Consider the following 16,553-nt stretch of genomic DNA (forward strand, 5'->3'; position numbering starts at 1 on the left):
ATTCTGTTACATTCTTCCGGCTTGCAGTGATATTATAGTGATTAACCTCATCAGGCTTTCGAGTGCAGGCCCAACCCTTCGCAAGCGTGGTCACCGACATTTCCCAAAGGTTGCAATAACCTGCGAGCTACCTATTTTGCACTTGGAGCCATAAATGTTCTCACAGATATCACGATCTTTCTCCTGCCATTGAAAGCTTTTTGCAGTCTGCAACTAGATCCGAGGAGAAGATGGGCACTACTTGGTGTTTTCATGATTGGCGGTCTAGCTGTTATTGCTTCAATCGTAAGGATATATGCGCTTTGGTTGTACAATGTTACGAAAGATATATCGTATGACTCAATCTTCGTAAGTCGTCCTGCAGGGGAACATTCATTTTGCCGGATACTAATCGCCTTGCAGATCCTCCTTTTGTCACAGATCGAAGTGAACGTAGCGATCATATCCGCCTCGGCCCCAGCCATACGACCGCTTCTCAGGAACACGCCGCTTTCTTTCAGCCAGCCGGAGGCGTATGGGAGCGGCTATCTGCGTACCATAGGCAGTCAATCAGCCTCTAACAACCGGAACTCACGGAGTCGTACAAGATCCAACGGCCAAATCGAGCTCCTCACGTATGGTGGGCGTAGTACACCGGTAAAACACAAAGCCTTGTGTGGAGGAAGAGGCAACACGAGCGAGGAGTCAATCCTTATAGATGGCCGTATTACAAAGACCATGGAAACGAGGATAGATTTCGAGCAGATTAATGATGAAGAGCTGCCGCCGCGTCGGCTACCTACGAAGGACCCAAAGCGAGCAAGATAAGAGAATACATATATGGCATTTAATGTATACAAACCAGGGCTTCTACTACCATGCGAGCGGAGCTCCATCTGAACCGTCATTACGCGTTATGCAAGTGATATCGCTCTCATACCCAAGAGCCCACATAGTATGTCTCCATTTCGACATGGCGCGGTCGGCTCGTAGTATTACACTCAAAGTAGAAGCATCAGCATACCCGGAGTCAAGATGAAGGCTCCAAGTGTAAATGCGAAGACGTTTCCAGACACTATAACACTTCCAGCACGAAGGCTGGTGGCAGCTCCGGTGAACTGGGTTGGAGTAGCACTAGACGAAGTACTTTCGACAGTCGAGGTAGCATCCTCCGAGGACGTCGACGCCCTGGACGAAGTAATCACCCTCGTCGACGACGGCGTAACCCTGGATGTTGATACTGGTCCCAAAGTTGCACTCGAAGCTGGAACAGAGCCAAGCGTAGGCGTCTCTGACTGTGTGGGAACAGCTTCAACGAAAGCAGCGGTGAAAGACTCGTACACAGAGCTTGCGGCCGCATCATCCGTCGCTGTGAACGAGAAGGTTGTGTAGTATGTCGTCTCAGTAGATGTAATCTCGTAAGTGGTGTCGAAATAATAGTAGTAGTAATAGTAGTAGTAGTAGGTATATGAGTAAGTGTACCATGAGTAGTCGACGACGACTGGGTCTGGGATTGAAGTGGCGGAGGGGGCTGGCGTGATGGAAGCAGAAGGCGAACTGGGTTGATCGATGCGGGGGACTTCAGAGTATCCTTCGGGGCATTCCTCGCCTGGTAGATGATAGTAGTCGCCTGTGCAGCATGTACCCGAAGGTGGGATACATGGAAGATCGCCTGATCATGTTAGTTCGATGTATAGTTCATTCTAAAGGAAAGACTTACCAGGGCATACTGGAATCCATCCTGGAGTTAAACAATCGTCGAGCTGACGGGGCGAGACACCAGATCCTCCCTTGAGTGGTCCCGCTTTCCCAGCGAGTGCACAGTACCCAACGGCACTCAGTAGCATTAGTGAGCGAGTAAGCATGTTTGCTAGTAGTGTGTGAAATGTCTTCGAGAAACGAGGGTTGAATTTTCGGGACTAAGATGTCTGCTGAGATCTGCTGGTGAAACAAAATCATGTTTCTCACTCAGCCCTTCCAGACTTTATACTATCATGCCACCGAGGATGCGATAAACACAGCCTGCCTGACAGCCTTCCTGGCAGCCTTCCACGATCACAAAAGTCAGCCTTTTCATCTCCACTGCTGCGGTTGTATAGTATAATTCTTGGCAACATGTCGCTGTCCCTAGAACTTCTCCAATAGGCCTTACCTCGGCACGCCACTTGGATGAAGTGTATAACGCCACGGGATTGCTATTGGTGAATCATCGTAGTATGCGAAGAATGCGAAAAAACAAGCGAAGCGTACCTGGGGGCCAAATTCGAGGTAGCCAATAACCTGACGTGAAGCTCGTTACACAATATTGAAAGTGGTGCTGCGAGTCGTATAAAACCTCAGCCGCAGTCCTAAGACGGTGAAATCGTCCCTCGTGCACGCCAGAAAGTTTGGGTCAAAGTAAGTACGCCTTGTGCCAAGGTGAGGTGATCTTATCTTAGGCATTTCTGCATGTGTGCGGTGTAATGGTCGATACTGAGGAAAGCTCAAAGACTTGCGAGAAGTTCTTATGGCGGCGAGGCTGATAGAATCATACGTCTCTGTCGATGACCGACTGAGCTTCGTTGATGTTGATCATATTGTGATCTTCAAGACGTCTTCGTGGGGGCCATGCGCCAGTTTCGTCTTCGCGTTCAGCTCGGAGGCGCTCGCAGATGGGCAACTACCATGAAGCTGCTAGAGGGGTGTCCCATTGTCAACTTCTTTTCAGCACTTCGAACTCCATATCTGCATTTATAGACAATTCAAGCTAGCAGTTTCTTCTTTCTGGGTGTAGTGGTGAGATAGTCTGATATTGTTTCGATTTTCGTGATGGGTACGCAAAGGTCCTTGTAGTGGCACATGGGTAGGCGTATGCAGCGGGTGCGTTACTCCAGGAGTGTTCATCTTCAAACATGCAACTCGCGTCGCTTCCCATAGCAGATATATGGTGTCGCAGAGCTACTGCGAGTCGAGGGAATATATGAGAAAAGGGAGTTGACGAGATGTCAAACGCAAATAGTGGTTGTCGCGTGTAGACGGTTTCGGTGATGGCGCCCTCCGAGCGATCGGGACCGCCCGCGTATCTCCCTCTAGGCAGGGTCCAAGGTCACGACTCCACCATTCGCCATCGCGTGTCCCCCACTCTCGCAAACACGCCGCTTACCTAGGAACAAATGGGTTTCTTCGCAAACTCTACTCCTTCTTCCTCTGCTCCAGGTGACTACGGCTGAAAAGTGTTGCTCCTGATTGAGACGAAACACACCAGGCACGATGGAGGAGGCAACACACCTTAGCTATAACGGTGCGATCGAAGAGCTTCGCGCCAAGGAGTATCCCATGTTGCAGGGTGAGTTTGTGTAGCTGCTCAGCTGGATGTGTACTTACCCTTCAGACACGACTTATCTGGATCATGCCGGCACCACGCTTTACGCCAAGTCGCTGATCGAGCGCTTCTCTGCTGATATGATTGCGAACCTCTACGGCAATCCTCACTCCGCCTCCAATGCCTCCCAACTGACGACGCGACGAATCGAAGATGTACGACTGCGCCTCTTGCAAATGTTCAATGCCGATCCTCAGGAGTTTGACGTCGTATTCGTAGCCAACGCTACTGCCGGGATAAAGCTGGTCATGGATGCATTTCGCGATCAGGATGAAGGATTTTGGTATGGCTACCACAGGGATGCGCATACAAGTCTGATAGGGGTGCGCGAGGCAGCGAAGGAGCATCGATGCTTCGCTTCGGACAACGAGGTGAATGACTGGATTGACAGTCAAGACGTTGGAGTTGGACCGGCACAGCTGTTTGCATACCCAGCGCAATCCAACATGAACGGGCGTCGCCTGCCGTTGGAGTGGGTACACCGTATACGCACGGGGAACAGAAAGCATGTCTACACTTTGTTGGATGCTGCGGCACTTGTCTCGACATCGCCTCTTGACCTTGGGAATCCTAACGAGGCCCCCGACTTTACCGTATTGAGCCTTTACAAAATGTTTGGCTTTCCCGATCTCGGCGCTCTGATAGTTAGGCAAGCATCAGCATCGGTATTCGACAAGAGACGCTACTTTGGTGGCGGCACTGTCGAGATGGTCGTGTGCTTGAAAGAGCAATGGCACGCGAAGAAGGTTGACTCGCTACACGAGAGGTTAGAAGATGGCACTCTGCCGATACATAACATCATGGCGCTTGATAGCGCAATGACTGTCCATCAGGAGCTCTATACATCATTGGACCAAATCTCAAGGCACACTACATTTCTTGCTCGGAAGCTGTACGAAGGACTTTCGTCATTACGGCACGGGAATGGTGCAGAGGTTTGCCACGTATACAAAGACCCGGCCTCCACCTATGGGGATTCGCTTACCCAGGGCCCAGTTGTTGCATTCAATCTTCGCAATCAATGCGGTGGCTGGGTAAGTAATGCAGAGGTGGAGAAGTTGGCTGCAATCAAGAACGTCCAACTCAGGACCGGCGGGCTTTGCAACCCTGGTGGTGTTGCCTCGTCACTAGGATTGGCACCCTGGGAGATGCGAGAGAACTTTTCTGCCGGGCAACGATGCGGTAACGACAACGATGTCATGCGTGCGAGACCGACCGGCATGGCACGCGTCAGCTTCGGAGCTATGAGTACCCTATCGGATGTCGACAAGTTTGTTGACTTTGTGAGCGAGTTCTTCGTTCAAGAATGTCAGCCGCTAGATGTGTCTCCAATAATGTCAGCCGCTGTAGAGCCACCAACGCAAAGTCGCTTGCACGTGGAAAGCCTATCTGTCTACCCTATCAAGAGTTGCGCAGGGTTCAGCGTACCGCCGGGTAGAGCATGGGAGGTGCGCCCAGAGGGTCTTGCGTGGGATCGTGAGTGGTGTTTGGTCCATCAAGGCACTGGAGCAGCACTGAGCCAAAAGCGCTACCCGAAGATGGCTCTCATACGTCCCAGTATCGACCTCGAGAAAGGATTGCTACGTGTGAGTTTGGCGGGCGCCCTACAGACCAATACCGATCTGCATGAGATCACTGTACCTCTTTCCGCGGATCCACGGATGTTTACAGACGAAAGCGTATACAAAGAAGCGAGAGCTAAGGTCTGCGGAGATTCTATCGAAGCCAAAACGTATAGGGCAAGCGACATATCGTCATTCTTTACGCGAGCTCTCGGAGTGGCTTGCCACCTTGCGCGCTTTCCTGCCGTTAGCAACGGGAGTGCCATCTCAAGACACTCGAAAGCGCATCTGCAGAAATACCAGAAAGCGGGCGCTATGCGAGTACCCGGCGCCTTTCCAGAAACGGTTCCCATTACGCCCGGCGCGTGCGTTTCGAAGCCAATTTTGCTAGCAAATGAGAGTCCCATCCTTACTATATCACGATCGAGCCTCAACCGCCTGAATGAATTGATCAAAGCGGAGGGCGGTAAGGCGGCGCAAGCAGAGGTATTCAGAGCCAACATTGTGGTTGCGGAGAACCCAGCGTACCCGCCTGGGCTGGAAGACCCATATGCGGAAGACGACTGGCGCTACCTCCAGATTGGCCAGCAGTACTTTGAGATGCTGGGAGCGTGTCGTAGATGCCAGATGGTTTGCATTGATCAGCAAACCGCCGAAAGAAACCAGGAACCATTCGTAACGCTTTCCAAAACACGTCGTTTTGATGGTCGCGTCTACTTCGGAGAGCATACTTGCCATCTGCCCTGGGATGATGTGTCATCTCCCCTTCGGCAGAATCCCACCATCACGGTCGGCGATGCAGTAAGCCCTATTAGAGAGGATGAGATACATCAGAACAGTCACCTGCAGGCCCTCGTAGGGTAAGCCGCCCAGGCGGCCCGAGGACTAACTTACGGCCCTTGTTGGAAGACGGCATAGCTGAGTATACCTCTGGACCACACGGTCGCAGCGTTCGCGCGTGGCTTCAGATGGTATGCCGTAGGACGCGGTCATTGGTCAAGTAGCTATGTACAGTGTAACAGAGATTAGACAGGCGGGACGCCGAATACACGACCATGTAGCAGTCGAGACGTTGATTTAGGCAACGTGATAGGCATACGCAATCCACGGGAAGGCCCATGTGTAAGCGCTGGTAGTGATGTTTCAACGGCGAACCAGAGTCAGGTGTCTGTACGTAAACCAGGTGGCAGATGGCATGAGACGGAAGCGCGCGCGCCCTCCGAAGCAGCGTAGAGATACACAGCGGCTGCAAGCAAGACATAAAATCGTCTAATGCTCCCGCGAGGTAAGATGCACAGCTTGCACACAGCTTCAATCTATTTCAAGCAACATTCGTTCATGAGGCACGTTGACTTGCTTGCTACTTCGCCTTATTCTGACGCCAACGTCTCATCAGCTCGTCTCAGATTCTCTTACCGGGCAGACTACTAGGTCGCCACGTTCAGCTTCAGATTACGAGCTTGCCTCCCGCACAGCGACCACGCACATCACACACCCGAGAGCGACGCGGCGAATCAGGCGCACCTTCTGGCCGGTCAAAGTCTCGAGACCTGCAGGGGCCGAACAAATCACATATCTTGTTTCAGCGTTGGGCAGCGAATCGAATCCCTGTGGAGGTGTTCGTCTGTGCACGGGGCCTGCATATCCTAGTCCTCGGCGCTTAGAGAACGCTGGGACTCCTCTCGCCCAAAAATAACCGGATACGACCCATACAGCGGCCAACAACAACAGCGCATCCGCGCCAAGCTAGTGTCATAGTACATACAATAAACACTCTCTTCCCCAGGCGCCAAAGAGTACCTGTCTGCTGGCCTCGCTCTCTCACTCTTCCACTTTGCTGTGGACGAAGGCATAGCACAGCTCGCAGTAATACCGACAAGCATCCAAGTCATTCGTTCAACTCAACGGTATACTCAACACCATGGCTGCGACCGACTCCAAACCCACGCTATCTACACTCAAGACACCCATGTCTGCAACCTACCCCTCGGAACTCAGGTCGCCCATGATCACCTCTGCAACAACCCCCATCTTTGCCAATATCAAACGGGAGGATTCAGATCTCAAGACACCCATCACACCACCGACAGCCTATCTCGAGTTCCTCAAAAACTTATCACCTGTCCTGTCAAGCCCAATGTCCACTGGTACTAGCTCCAGGTTTGTCTTTGGTGACAGCCGCCCCACTTCAGTAACATCATCGGCGTCCAGTGCATCGTTCACATCAACATCGGCTCCGGTAGACAAAACTAAGAACAAAGATTCGCCAACAACCTCAAGGTCAAGCAGCTGCAGCAGATGCGACACCACCAAGGATGAACCGCCAATGTCTGCACCTCCAACCAAGGTCCAGACGGTCACTATCCCACCACCATCACCTTTCACACGACCCCATTCTGCGCGGACACCCCGCCTTTACATCCCCCAATCACCCTATTCGCCCGCTGCAGTACGGTCACCAGCCAGCGCAAAGTCTATCCAATCACCGTTTTCTGCCGTCTCATCACCCAAAACCTGGGATGCGGATAAGAAGACTAGCCGCTCAAGGCGCGTTAGTGTGCGCGAAGTTGTTACACGGACAGTGACATACAGTCGCACACCCGTCGACGCAAAAGCTCCACAGTTTCCGCAAATTGACCCCGCACCCCGCGGTAAGAGGAGGAAGGTCGAGTAGAGATGCGCGATCGTTGCGCAGACCACCGCTTCTGGACTGCTTGGATTCAGCATGGGCAACCGTCCTGTGCTACTCCATGACCCCTTCAAGCTCTGCACTTGCGCTCGGCCGTAACGCTTGCATTCCCATTCGTCAAATGTCTACCATTTTACATTATACACGACTTACACCCTCCAACCCGGCCACTTCAACTAATTACTCGGGTCCAGGCGATCCGATCGCAACATTATCTTCAAACAACATCATCAATCACGACACGACATAACTACCTCATCACTCCATCACTATCCATATCCCACTTTTCTTATGTTTACTATCCCACATCAATAGAGAAACGACGTTATGGCCACGTCACTTCTCTTTCATGACCCTGTCACGGCGGAAAACATGTCTTTGGCGTTGGGGTTCACCATTACATTTTACCACATTTTACTAGCGGATACCAATATATAGCGGGCAGGAATGCGCCGGCGCTGTTTGATTGGTTAAGCGAGATCCAAGCACGGAGATTGCCTCTTCGATTTACTTGAGGGATAGTAGCAGGGCGATGCGCGCGCGACGTGGGTGCGTGCTGGGCGGCAAGTATCTTGCATGCAGGTTTTCTGGTATTGCAGGTGTGGGCATCTGGAACGGGCCTTGTGGTGATAGGCCCAGCGGTAAAAGAGACGAGTGAGAACAATAGCCCTTGCCGCTGCAACTTATTCACTTGAACAAGCTAGCGAGGTCAGATGGCAATGGTTCTCCACTTGCATCCAGGTTTCGAATCTGCCAGTACTAGCCAAAGAGAGAAAGAGAGAAATGAAACACGATACCTACTATCCAAACCATGTTCTCTTGCACATGTTGATCTCGATTGTCTTGCTCGACTGACTGGGGTGGGTATACCACACAACATCCCTACACATAGAACCACACACCGCTCGGTCACACCGGTGAGAAGAAAAGTCAACAAATGAGCCTCCTCTGACCATTTGCTCTATTGACAGACCGCCTTGTGACGCGGGCACGCATACCCGCCGTAAGAAGCCAATATTTCCCCAGATAACGCACGGCAATCTATATGCGCTTAGTCTGTCCAATCAACCTCCACTAGACGTTAGCCACCTTTTGTGAAAACAGGCCACATCCATCTGGCTTCTTTGTTTATTCTTTTAACCTCGGCAAAAGCATGCAATCGAGCTTCGATGCATCATGACCTGCAGGTCTCGCCACTCTCTTTCGTGCCCGCCTCAATTTTGCAGAAGGAAGGGCAAAAAAGGCGTTTTGTTACCCATTTACCGCGTATGACTGACTGTGCAGAAAGAAGCAAAGAAAGCTTAGGCCCAATGTTTCCCAAGGCTGCGTAACCTTCCCGCTTCTCCTAGCTCGGTATACCAGCTGGCGAATGAGATGAGCGAAGTGGTGTGGACAGGGATAACACAGGGGTGGGGTGGGCGCTTAACCAGGGCTGTGGAGACGGGTGGCGCTAGGTGGGCTGGGGGTCGCCGATTCTTGCGTATGGTCATGTGAAGAGGAATGGGGATGCGGATGAGGTTGCGGATGGGCTATTGAGTTTGTTAGGCTAGTGCAGAAGTGTAGTCTGAGCTAGTTATGCCCATTGATTGAAGGGCATGGGTATCTGTTGATGGGGTAATGTGTGAAAAGTCAGGTGCGAATGAATAGATGCGAGACACACACCAGCCACACGGGAAGGACGCTGAGGATCGGGAAACGGCATCATCGCTCGCGGAGCAGCACGCCGCTAATTTCATGCACGTCTGTTTCCCGCTCTCGCTGTTCGAAAAATACTCAATGTCGTGACATGGCATGTACAAGAATCCTTCGACGCGAGACACGATGGAATACATAACGCCGGAACAGCGCCGAGCCGCGTCTCTTGCGCATAATCTTCCCTTGCCTTAGCAGATACTTTCACAGCCCACATCGTACACTCCCAGCGGCACATGGCTAAGTGTACACTGCCGACTCAGCGAGAAGCGATTTACGGCGTCCCGACCGCGCTTGTCCTGACTCATGTAATCGAACTTCGGGATTAGGAAGTCGTGCCGCAAAGGATTTCATCGGTGTGCTATCATCCCAGCGCCAGCGGTGTTGCGGCATAGCACGCAGAATAGCGACGTCCTTCATGTGTCAGACGCGCTTAACGCCATTCCCAAGACCATGGCTAAGGGGGAGGACGGCTGTGATGGGGCTTAGGCCTTTGGGATGGCTACGCCCCGTAGGTCGTGTTGGAGGTCCGCCTGTGAGGCACGGCATAACAACCAACACCTTCAGACTTGAGACGAGAAAACTTCCGACATGGCTATTTGTTCGGAGACTTTCTCGCATATCTAGATCGGGTAGTGCACTCGGCGGAGTAGACCGCCGCCCACCAACAGGCTCACATAAACTTTGCGCTTGTAGCGTCACATCACACGTCGACTCGACACCAACTCCAACAGGCAAGAAAGGGCGATGGGCGTGCATGTATGTTAATCACATATCTTACTTACATGCAGCGGAGAGGCTATCAGATATGCCCGTCGAACCTAAAACCGTTTATTCGCATGAAGATCGCACCATCATCGTTTTGTAGACTGTGCCTCGTTCTTGCAGACATTAGTGAAGAAAAAGAAGCGATACCAGGGCATAGGGCTGGAACATCGCATCATGAAATTGGAAGGGTGTTGTGCTGCAGGTCGAGAATCAGGCGGCCTGGTACGAAAAGAGCTACGCCTCGGCTTGCAGAAGCGAAGGAAGAGTATAGTTTATGAGTCAAGGTTTGTGGCACATGGGTTTTGTCTCTCATACGTAAGTTGCTGGCGCCACACAGATTATCCGGTGTTGTAGATGAGATCGTCTCCGATGACTTTGGCGAGTAGATGCGTTCAGATGAAGAGCTGGTGGAGGAGCTTTACTTGTAGGGGTTGCCAGGTTTTGAGCAACTAGGCTGGTAACATCACCAACTTTCGCAAAGCGATGGGCATCGGGTTGACATCAGCTGTTTGGAAACTCCAAGCTCAGGGTGTATGTTCTTTCTATATTTCTGGTGGTAAGTCTAGAGTCCAGCAATAGGTCACTCTACAATATCAGCCACGTCCTACATGCTCAAATGCTCTCTCAGCTTCGCTAGTACCCCGGCAACGACCTTCTCGTTCTTACCTTCTTGCCTCTTGCTCTCCCTTGTTGCAACCTTTTCCAAATGTTTAGCCACATCCGTATTTTCCCCGGCTTGCCAATACGCTTCCGAGCGCTCTACAAACCGCACGAAAGCCTCTAACACGACTTCTTTTCCTTCCCAGCTCTTTCCACTAAGAGCCTTGTCTAGTACTGGCCAGATAGTTTTCGCAGTGACTGGCTCGATCTTTTCGCTACCCACAGCATCAGTGATCTGTAAGACACAGTCTGCGACAGTCTTCGCAGCAGTATGTTTGATGGCCCATTGTCTGCTTTCCAGATGATTCTCAGAGAGAGCAAGTATTTCTTTCAAGTAGAGAGAGACCGTGCGTGAACCTGCAACATGATCATCCCATGTCTCTGTGAAGCTCTTTCGGACGTTCTCTTCCGAGTCGTGCTTAGCCAGGAAGATGAATGGTAGTAGTTCCGATGCAAAAGAGGTGAAGCGGTCCGTAGCATATAAGGAGATAGCGCGCATGATGTCTGCGGCTAGCAGGCGGTTCCTGTCGCTGTTCTCTTCGGATTCGAAGTACAACTTGTTCACAAAGGCGACAGTGGAAATGATCTGCTTATCTGAAGCGAGTCGGGCAAGATAGCCAGCCGCAGCCGCATACGAAGAGCTAACAGTCTCATTGCGGTCGTGAATTTGCTTCTGGACCAACTTGAGGAAGCTGTCAGCGTACGGGTTGAACAGGAAACGGTGTCGTGTAGCGAGCGTGACCAGAATCCTCGAACATCCCACTTTTGACGGTAGACCGACTGCGTTCTTCATCGCAGCTTCAATACGCGGCACAAGAGCGGCCATAGTATCTGCGTCTGCCAGATCTAAGCAGCGCTCTACAGATTCGGTCAATGGCGACGACCGCACGCTTGCAAGTCGCATGTCGTCGATCTTTTGCTCTGTGAGGTTGTACTTGCTAGCGTTGAGGTGTACATAGTTGACGGCTTCGGGCTCTAAACTACTGAGCAATCCAAGCAAACTCTCAACAAGCCTTGGCACATGTGGGTTGAGCGTTTTGGCGTTACTCTTCTTGACGATTTGGAGCAACGTGTGCACCGAGAAAAGGCGTACTTCTTCAGCCGAAGATTCTAATCCAGAAGTTGAAAATAGGAACGGTATAACGCGTTCAAGCTGGATAGTTGCAGATTTGTTTGAACCATCACCGGCTTCCAGAGAACGTGTCAGGATGCCAGTGAGGACGCGGGCAAGAGATGCTGCTGCAACACGTACGGTCTCCTTGATGTCATCGAGAACCTTGAAGGTTTTGCCCCAGATTGCGTCGAGATACTTTTCATACTATACGTCATTGTTAGTGTGCGCCATGGTTCGCACTATGACCTGCTTACCTTTTCGATGCTTCTTCCCTGCACAAGATCCGCGATAGCCGCGCAAGAAGCCTGTCGAACGCGCCACTCTTTCGTGAGTATGCTCACTAGCAGATCATCCATTATCGCATCGAAGTGCTTGTCGATAGTGGCCGAAGAGTCCTTGACGAGCGCATTCCAGATGTCGTTCATCGAGCGTTGTACGTTCGTGTTTGGGTCAAATCTGAGCTTGTGTTAGTATGCCTGCCAGTCTATAAGGTTATAATCGTCCGCTCAGACAGAGAACGTACCGATACCGATAGAGCTTTGGATAAAGCTTAGGGTTCTGAGCCAGATATCCGTCGACACTAGAATCGGAGAAGATGTTGCTTAAGCCGAAGCGACCAAATGCGGCTCGACTTGACCAGATAGAGTTATTGGATGCCATTGACATAAAGCGATACACCAAACTTGAGTCTCCGACCTCGGCTGCCAGGTTCAGAATATCCTTGTATGTTGTGATTGATCCATCTCCAGTTGGCAGTGCACCAGGCTCGAAAAGTTGCGTATCGTCCGTGACAGTACCGGCCATTTTGGACTTGTTGTCCGAGAACGAGCCGACGAGATCGCGCACAAGATCATCTTTGAGTTGACGGTCGCCCTTTTCGTACACCAAGCCCAATCCTCTCGAAGCTGCCTCCTGAACGACCTCGTCGCGATCAGAAAGACAGTTCTTGAATGCTACTTGACATTGTCCAAGATAGCCTTGCATTTCAGGCTTGTGACCACAGTACTGTAGCAGACAAAGCAGCCATATCACAGAAGCTTTCTTCAACGAGGGTTTGGTTTGAACACAGCCCTTCAGTGTCTTCTCTAGAACCGCACCAAGTGTCTTCTCACGCTTGGGCCCAGCTGGTGTCTGTAGAGGCGCATCCCATGGATTTTGTGGTTGGCTGGGATGTAGTATGTCGAGCTCGGAAGTCAGAGCCTTCGAATCCCAACCACTGGCGAAGCAGCTTAATGCTTCACCAACGGAAAAGTGTACTTCTGGCTGACGAACCTCATGCAGCTCATAGAGTTTGTCGGCGATGGCCTTGTACTCTACTGCTTCCTCAGCTCCGGCTGCAGCTTCCTCCGTGATCATAGAAAGATGGCCCAAAGCCAGGATGGCACTGATCGTGCCTGTCTTAGCAGAATCGTAGATGTGCTGAGCAATATCTTCAACCTTTGCATACTTGGAAAGTAATGAGGGGGTAATGACATAGAAAAGACTGAGCTGATCGATACAAGAGAAGGCTGCACCTTTCAGTGTCGCGTCCCGAGATTCCTTCATAATTTCGACCACTGACTGCAACAGTTGCTGGATCGGATGATCATCTGTGATTGCTGTGGATGCTGCATGGCTTCTCCAGAATGCCCTGCTGTAGTAGTAGCCGAGGGCAAGAATTATGCCGCTGATCTGATTGATATCAGCGCCGACTGCTGACTTCCAAGTGCTAAGCTTGTCGAAGAATGCTACTTGGGTGGTCTGAAGGGCGTCTTGGTTAATGCTCTCGTGAGATGCTAGCAGACCATACGCGTGGGCAGCGGTAAGTCGTCGTCCAGCGTTGTTGGCTGTGATGGAGGGTTGTAAAGCGCGGAAGTCTCGGACGATGTTCGCTTGGACCCAATGACTTTGGGGTAGCAAAGACAACATTCGCACGAAGGAAGTACCAACATCGCCAGTGTCACTAATGTCGTCTTGAGTAATCTTGTCGAAACTGGCTCGCAGTATCACTGCAAGCGATCGAGCATGGGTCTTGTCTGCCGCATATGCACGGAATGCTTGCCGGGCGCGCATATCCGTAGTCATCTGGGCATCAAGTTTCCTTTCCCAATCTTCGGGAATCTCGTCAGCTATGTCTTTGTCAAGTAAGGCAGACTGCATAGCGACGCTGGAACAAAAGCTGATGACGATCGGTAGAGCCTCTGGATGATGCTGGTAGAAGTGTTGAATCTGAATAAGAGCGTCCTCCGACTCGTCAATGTCCATGGCGTCCTCATCCTGCCCTTGCTGCACGATGATGAAGTTGACCAGCTTGTCGAAGTCCGGAAATTTTAGTGTACTCTGTTCGCGTTCACCAGGAGGGGTGTTGGACATCTTGAACCAGTACGGATCGAGACCACGCCGTCCTTCCTCGATGACCTCATGCCTTTCAGAAGCGCCTCCACTGACTGCAAGAATATCTATCCACCGTGCTAGCACATCCTCGTAAGGAAGACAACGATTGGCAAATCGTGTCGCAACATAACGAGTGCTCCTTGTAAATTTACTCGAAGCTGGCGTACTGTGTTGATCTACAGATGCATACCTGAGCAGTATCTGTCGAAACCTGGGCATGACAGAAGGATCAAAAGGCTTGGAGAAAGCGCCTAGTACGGAAGAGAGAGCCTCCTCTATACTAACGGCTACATCTTTGCCTGCTGAGTCTTCGCGAAGAGACCGAAATAAGAACTCTAGCAAGTCTAGTGACGGTTCAAGCAAGATCTTCTCGGGGGCAGCTTTGGCCAAGAGCCCAATAGTCTCATATCCATAGCCTCGCAGCTCCATGTCCTGATCACGATCCGGAGTGGGCCAGCCTTGGTCTTGTATGAAAGCTCTCAGATTTCCCACGAGACTTTCAGCAACCTGGGAAAGATCGGTCGACTTGCCACGACGAGCGACGAAGTTGACAAGAGAGAAGATAGCTGAGCGATGCTTGGAGGCTTCTCTCCCCGCTGTCTTATTTGTCGCATTCAGTTCTGGCGAGAGGAGGCCTTCTTCAACGAGCCTAGCTATCTGCTGTGGATATGTAGTGCATCTGACAGACTTTGACAGGACGTTTAGTATCCGAATCTGTAGTGGTGTCTTTACAGGCAGCGAGCCGCTAGCAGAGTCTGAGCCAAAGTAGAGTTCGAACAGAACTTCCACAATTTGCGGTTGTTCGAGGTCCTTGGATAACATCACACGTTTCAGTGTATCTTCACCGACTTCTGATATCCGAGAATTGGTATCAGCGGACGCGAACAATGCAGGTAGAAACTTCTCATCCTCCTTGAACAGTCCACTTGCCATGAAGCGTGTGACTAGGGCCTTCGATTCGGCCAAGTTCAATCCTGCATCTGCGGTGGGATCCCAAGCGTCTGGCTTGCCCTGAAGCGTCAGAAACCTGTAGTCATCTGGAGACAAGCCCGGACACCGTAGCGAAGCTTGGGCTTGGGGGTTACTCTCTCGTACAATGCTCAGCATGAGCAGTTTTCCAAACCACTTCGAAAGGAAAGCCGCATCATCATCGGAGAGACCTAAAGTGGTTCTCAGCTCATCGTCTTCTTTGCTGCCGCGAAGGGGAAGCTTGAAGTGGACCAAAAGACGGAGGATGAGATGGAATAGCTGAGAAGCATGCTGCTCAGACTTCTCATAGTCTTTTGCGATGCCCTGTAGCAGAATGGGAAGAAGCTCTAGTCGTTCGCCAACAGTAAGCCGGGATATACCCTGCTGGATATAGAGAATGTCAAAATGCCGTATAAGAGAGACGTCAGGATTCTCTTTGTATTGCTTCAGCAGAGCGCTCACAGGGAGCTTGATGTCTCTGGGATGCCGCGTTAGTGCAAGGTCTTGTATTTGGGCAAACTGGATTGCGTACTGTGACTTGATGCGGGTGTTGATGTGTTGGCATATGGAGATGACCTGGGAGAAGCCGCTATCAGCGGTGATCGAGATGGATGATGTCGAAATCTAAGCCGACTATATGTGGGTCTTACCTTATTTCGTACAGCAACGCTATCTGACCCGAGTTTGAGTAGTAGTGGAGAGAGATAGGTTTTGAGCAAGTCTTCAAGCTTCTTGTCCGAGCTAGCGAGAGCAATGCGCATCTCCACCTTGCCGACTAGAGCAAGCTCTCTGGCTTCTGGTGTTTGTTCCGACGCCATGTTGAGATGTGCTGAGGGTATCGTGATGACGAGGCAATCAACAAACGAAAGTCTTATAAGAGACGCAACAGGCAGAGGCGGATGTTGCGTGGCTCATCGGCTTCGGGAAGGATAGATGACCAAGCGATGCAGTGTGTTAGCGTATTGCCCTGTTCGTCCGTGATTGCCACAAGTCGTGTCGGACATTCACTCTTGTGAGGCGACAGGGGTTGGGCGCACGGGTACCGGGATGACGCAGTCGCAACTGCCTGCAACAATCGCATCGCGTCTTCGACGTGCTTCTAACAACGTCGACGCCTTCGCCTGTCTCAGACACCTGCAACACCGCCAGGCTAGTAATTCGCCCCTCTCATAGCCTGAACTATTCCTTTTTTCCCACCCTCTCCCCGTGTACCAGCAGACAAGCCGAGCCGCGCCTGTCACAAGCCGTCCACTGTACCTGGAATCACATTGGTACTCAGCACCCCAAACCTCACACCTTGTAGGACATTCACCGCCTCACCAAGTCGCGTCTATTCGCCTCACATATCATTGCCATACCTTTGTGCGCGCACCTCGATAGCTGTCG

The 16,553-nt window shown here is 51.4% G+C and overlaps 5 protein-coding genes across 5 annotated transcripts; 3 read left to right on the top strand and 2 right to left on the bottom strand.

The window, feature by feature from the left end:
* Nucleotides 1-980: 980 nt before the first annotated feature.
* Nucleotides 981-1,844, bottom strand: J4E82_003287 (uncharacterized protein; the record flags this gene model as incomplete). The annotated part of the gene is made up of 2 exons (XM_051729576.1): nucleotides 981-1,651; nucleotides 1,700-1,844. The coding sequence occupies 2 exons, from the start codon at nucleotides 1,842-1,844 to the stop codon at nucleotides 981-983; spliced, it is 816 nt and encodes a 271-aa protein (XP_051590610.1).
* Nucleotides 1,845-3,228: 1,384 nt separating this feature from the next.
* J4E82_003288 (uncharacterized protein) lies at nucleotides 3,229-5,766 on the top strand (the record flags this gene model as incomplete). Its single annotated transcript, XM_051729577.1, has 2 exons — nucleotides 3,229-3,304; nucleotides 3,350-5,766. 2 exons carry the CDS (start codon nucleotides 3,229-3,231, stop codon nucleotides 5,764-5,766), a joined length of 2,493 nt encoding a protein of 830 aa, XP_051590611.1.
* A 474-nt stretch (nucleotides 5,767-6,240) lies between these two features.
* Nucleotides 6,241-6,566, top strand: J4E82_003289 (uncharacterized protein; the record flags this gene model as incomplete). Its single annotated transcript, XM_051729578.1, has 2 exons — nucleotides 6,241-6,245; nucleotides 6,299-6,566. The coding sequence occupies 2 exons, from the start codon at nucleotides 6,241-6,243 to the stop codon at nucleotides 6,564-6,566; spliced, it is 273 nt and encodes a 90-aa protein (XP_051590612.1).
* Nucleotides 6,567-6,823: 257 nt separating this feature from the next.
* On the top strand, nucleotides 6,824-7,576 carry J4E82_003290 (uncharacterized protein; the record flags this gene model as incomplete). The annotated part of the gene is made up of 1 exon (XM_051729579.1): nucleotides 6,824-7,576. The coding sequence occupies one exon, from the start codon at nucleotides 6,824-6,826 to the stop codon at nucleotides 7,574-7,576; it is 753 nt and encodes a 250-aa protein (XP_051590613.1).
* A 3,079-nt stretch (nucleotides 7,577-10,655) lies between these two features.
* Nucleotides 10,656-15,985, bottom strand: J4E82_003291 (uncharacterized protein; the record flags this gene model as incomplete). The annotated part of the gene is made up of 5 exons (XM_051729580.1): nucleotides 10,656-12,029; nucleotides 12,080-12,281; nucleotides 12,349-15,645; nucleotides 15,700-15,743; nucleotides 15,818-15,985. 5 exons carry the CDS (start codon nucleotides 15,983-15,985, stop codon nucleotides 10,656-10,658), a joined length of 5,085 nt encoding a protein of 1,694 aa, XP_051590614.1.
* Nucleotides 15,986-16,553: the final 568 nt, after the last annotated feature.

This window comes from Alternaria postmessia (genome assembly GCF_024291825.1).
Source record: "Alternaria postmessia strain BMP 2775 chromosome Unknown scaffold_14, whole genome shotgun sequence".
Lineage (NCBI taxonomy): Eukaryota > Fungi > Ascomycota > Dothideomycetes > Pleosporales > Pleosporaceae > Alternaria > Alternaria postmessia.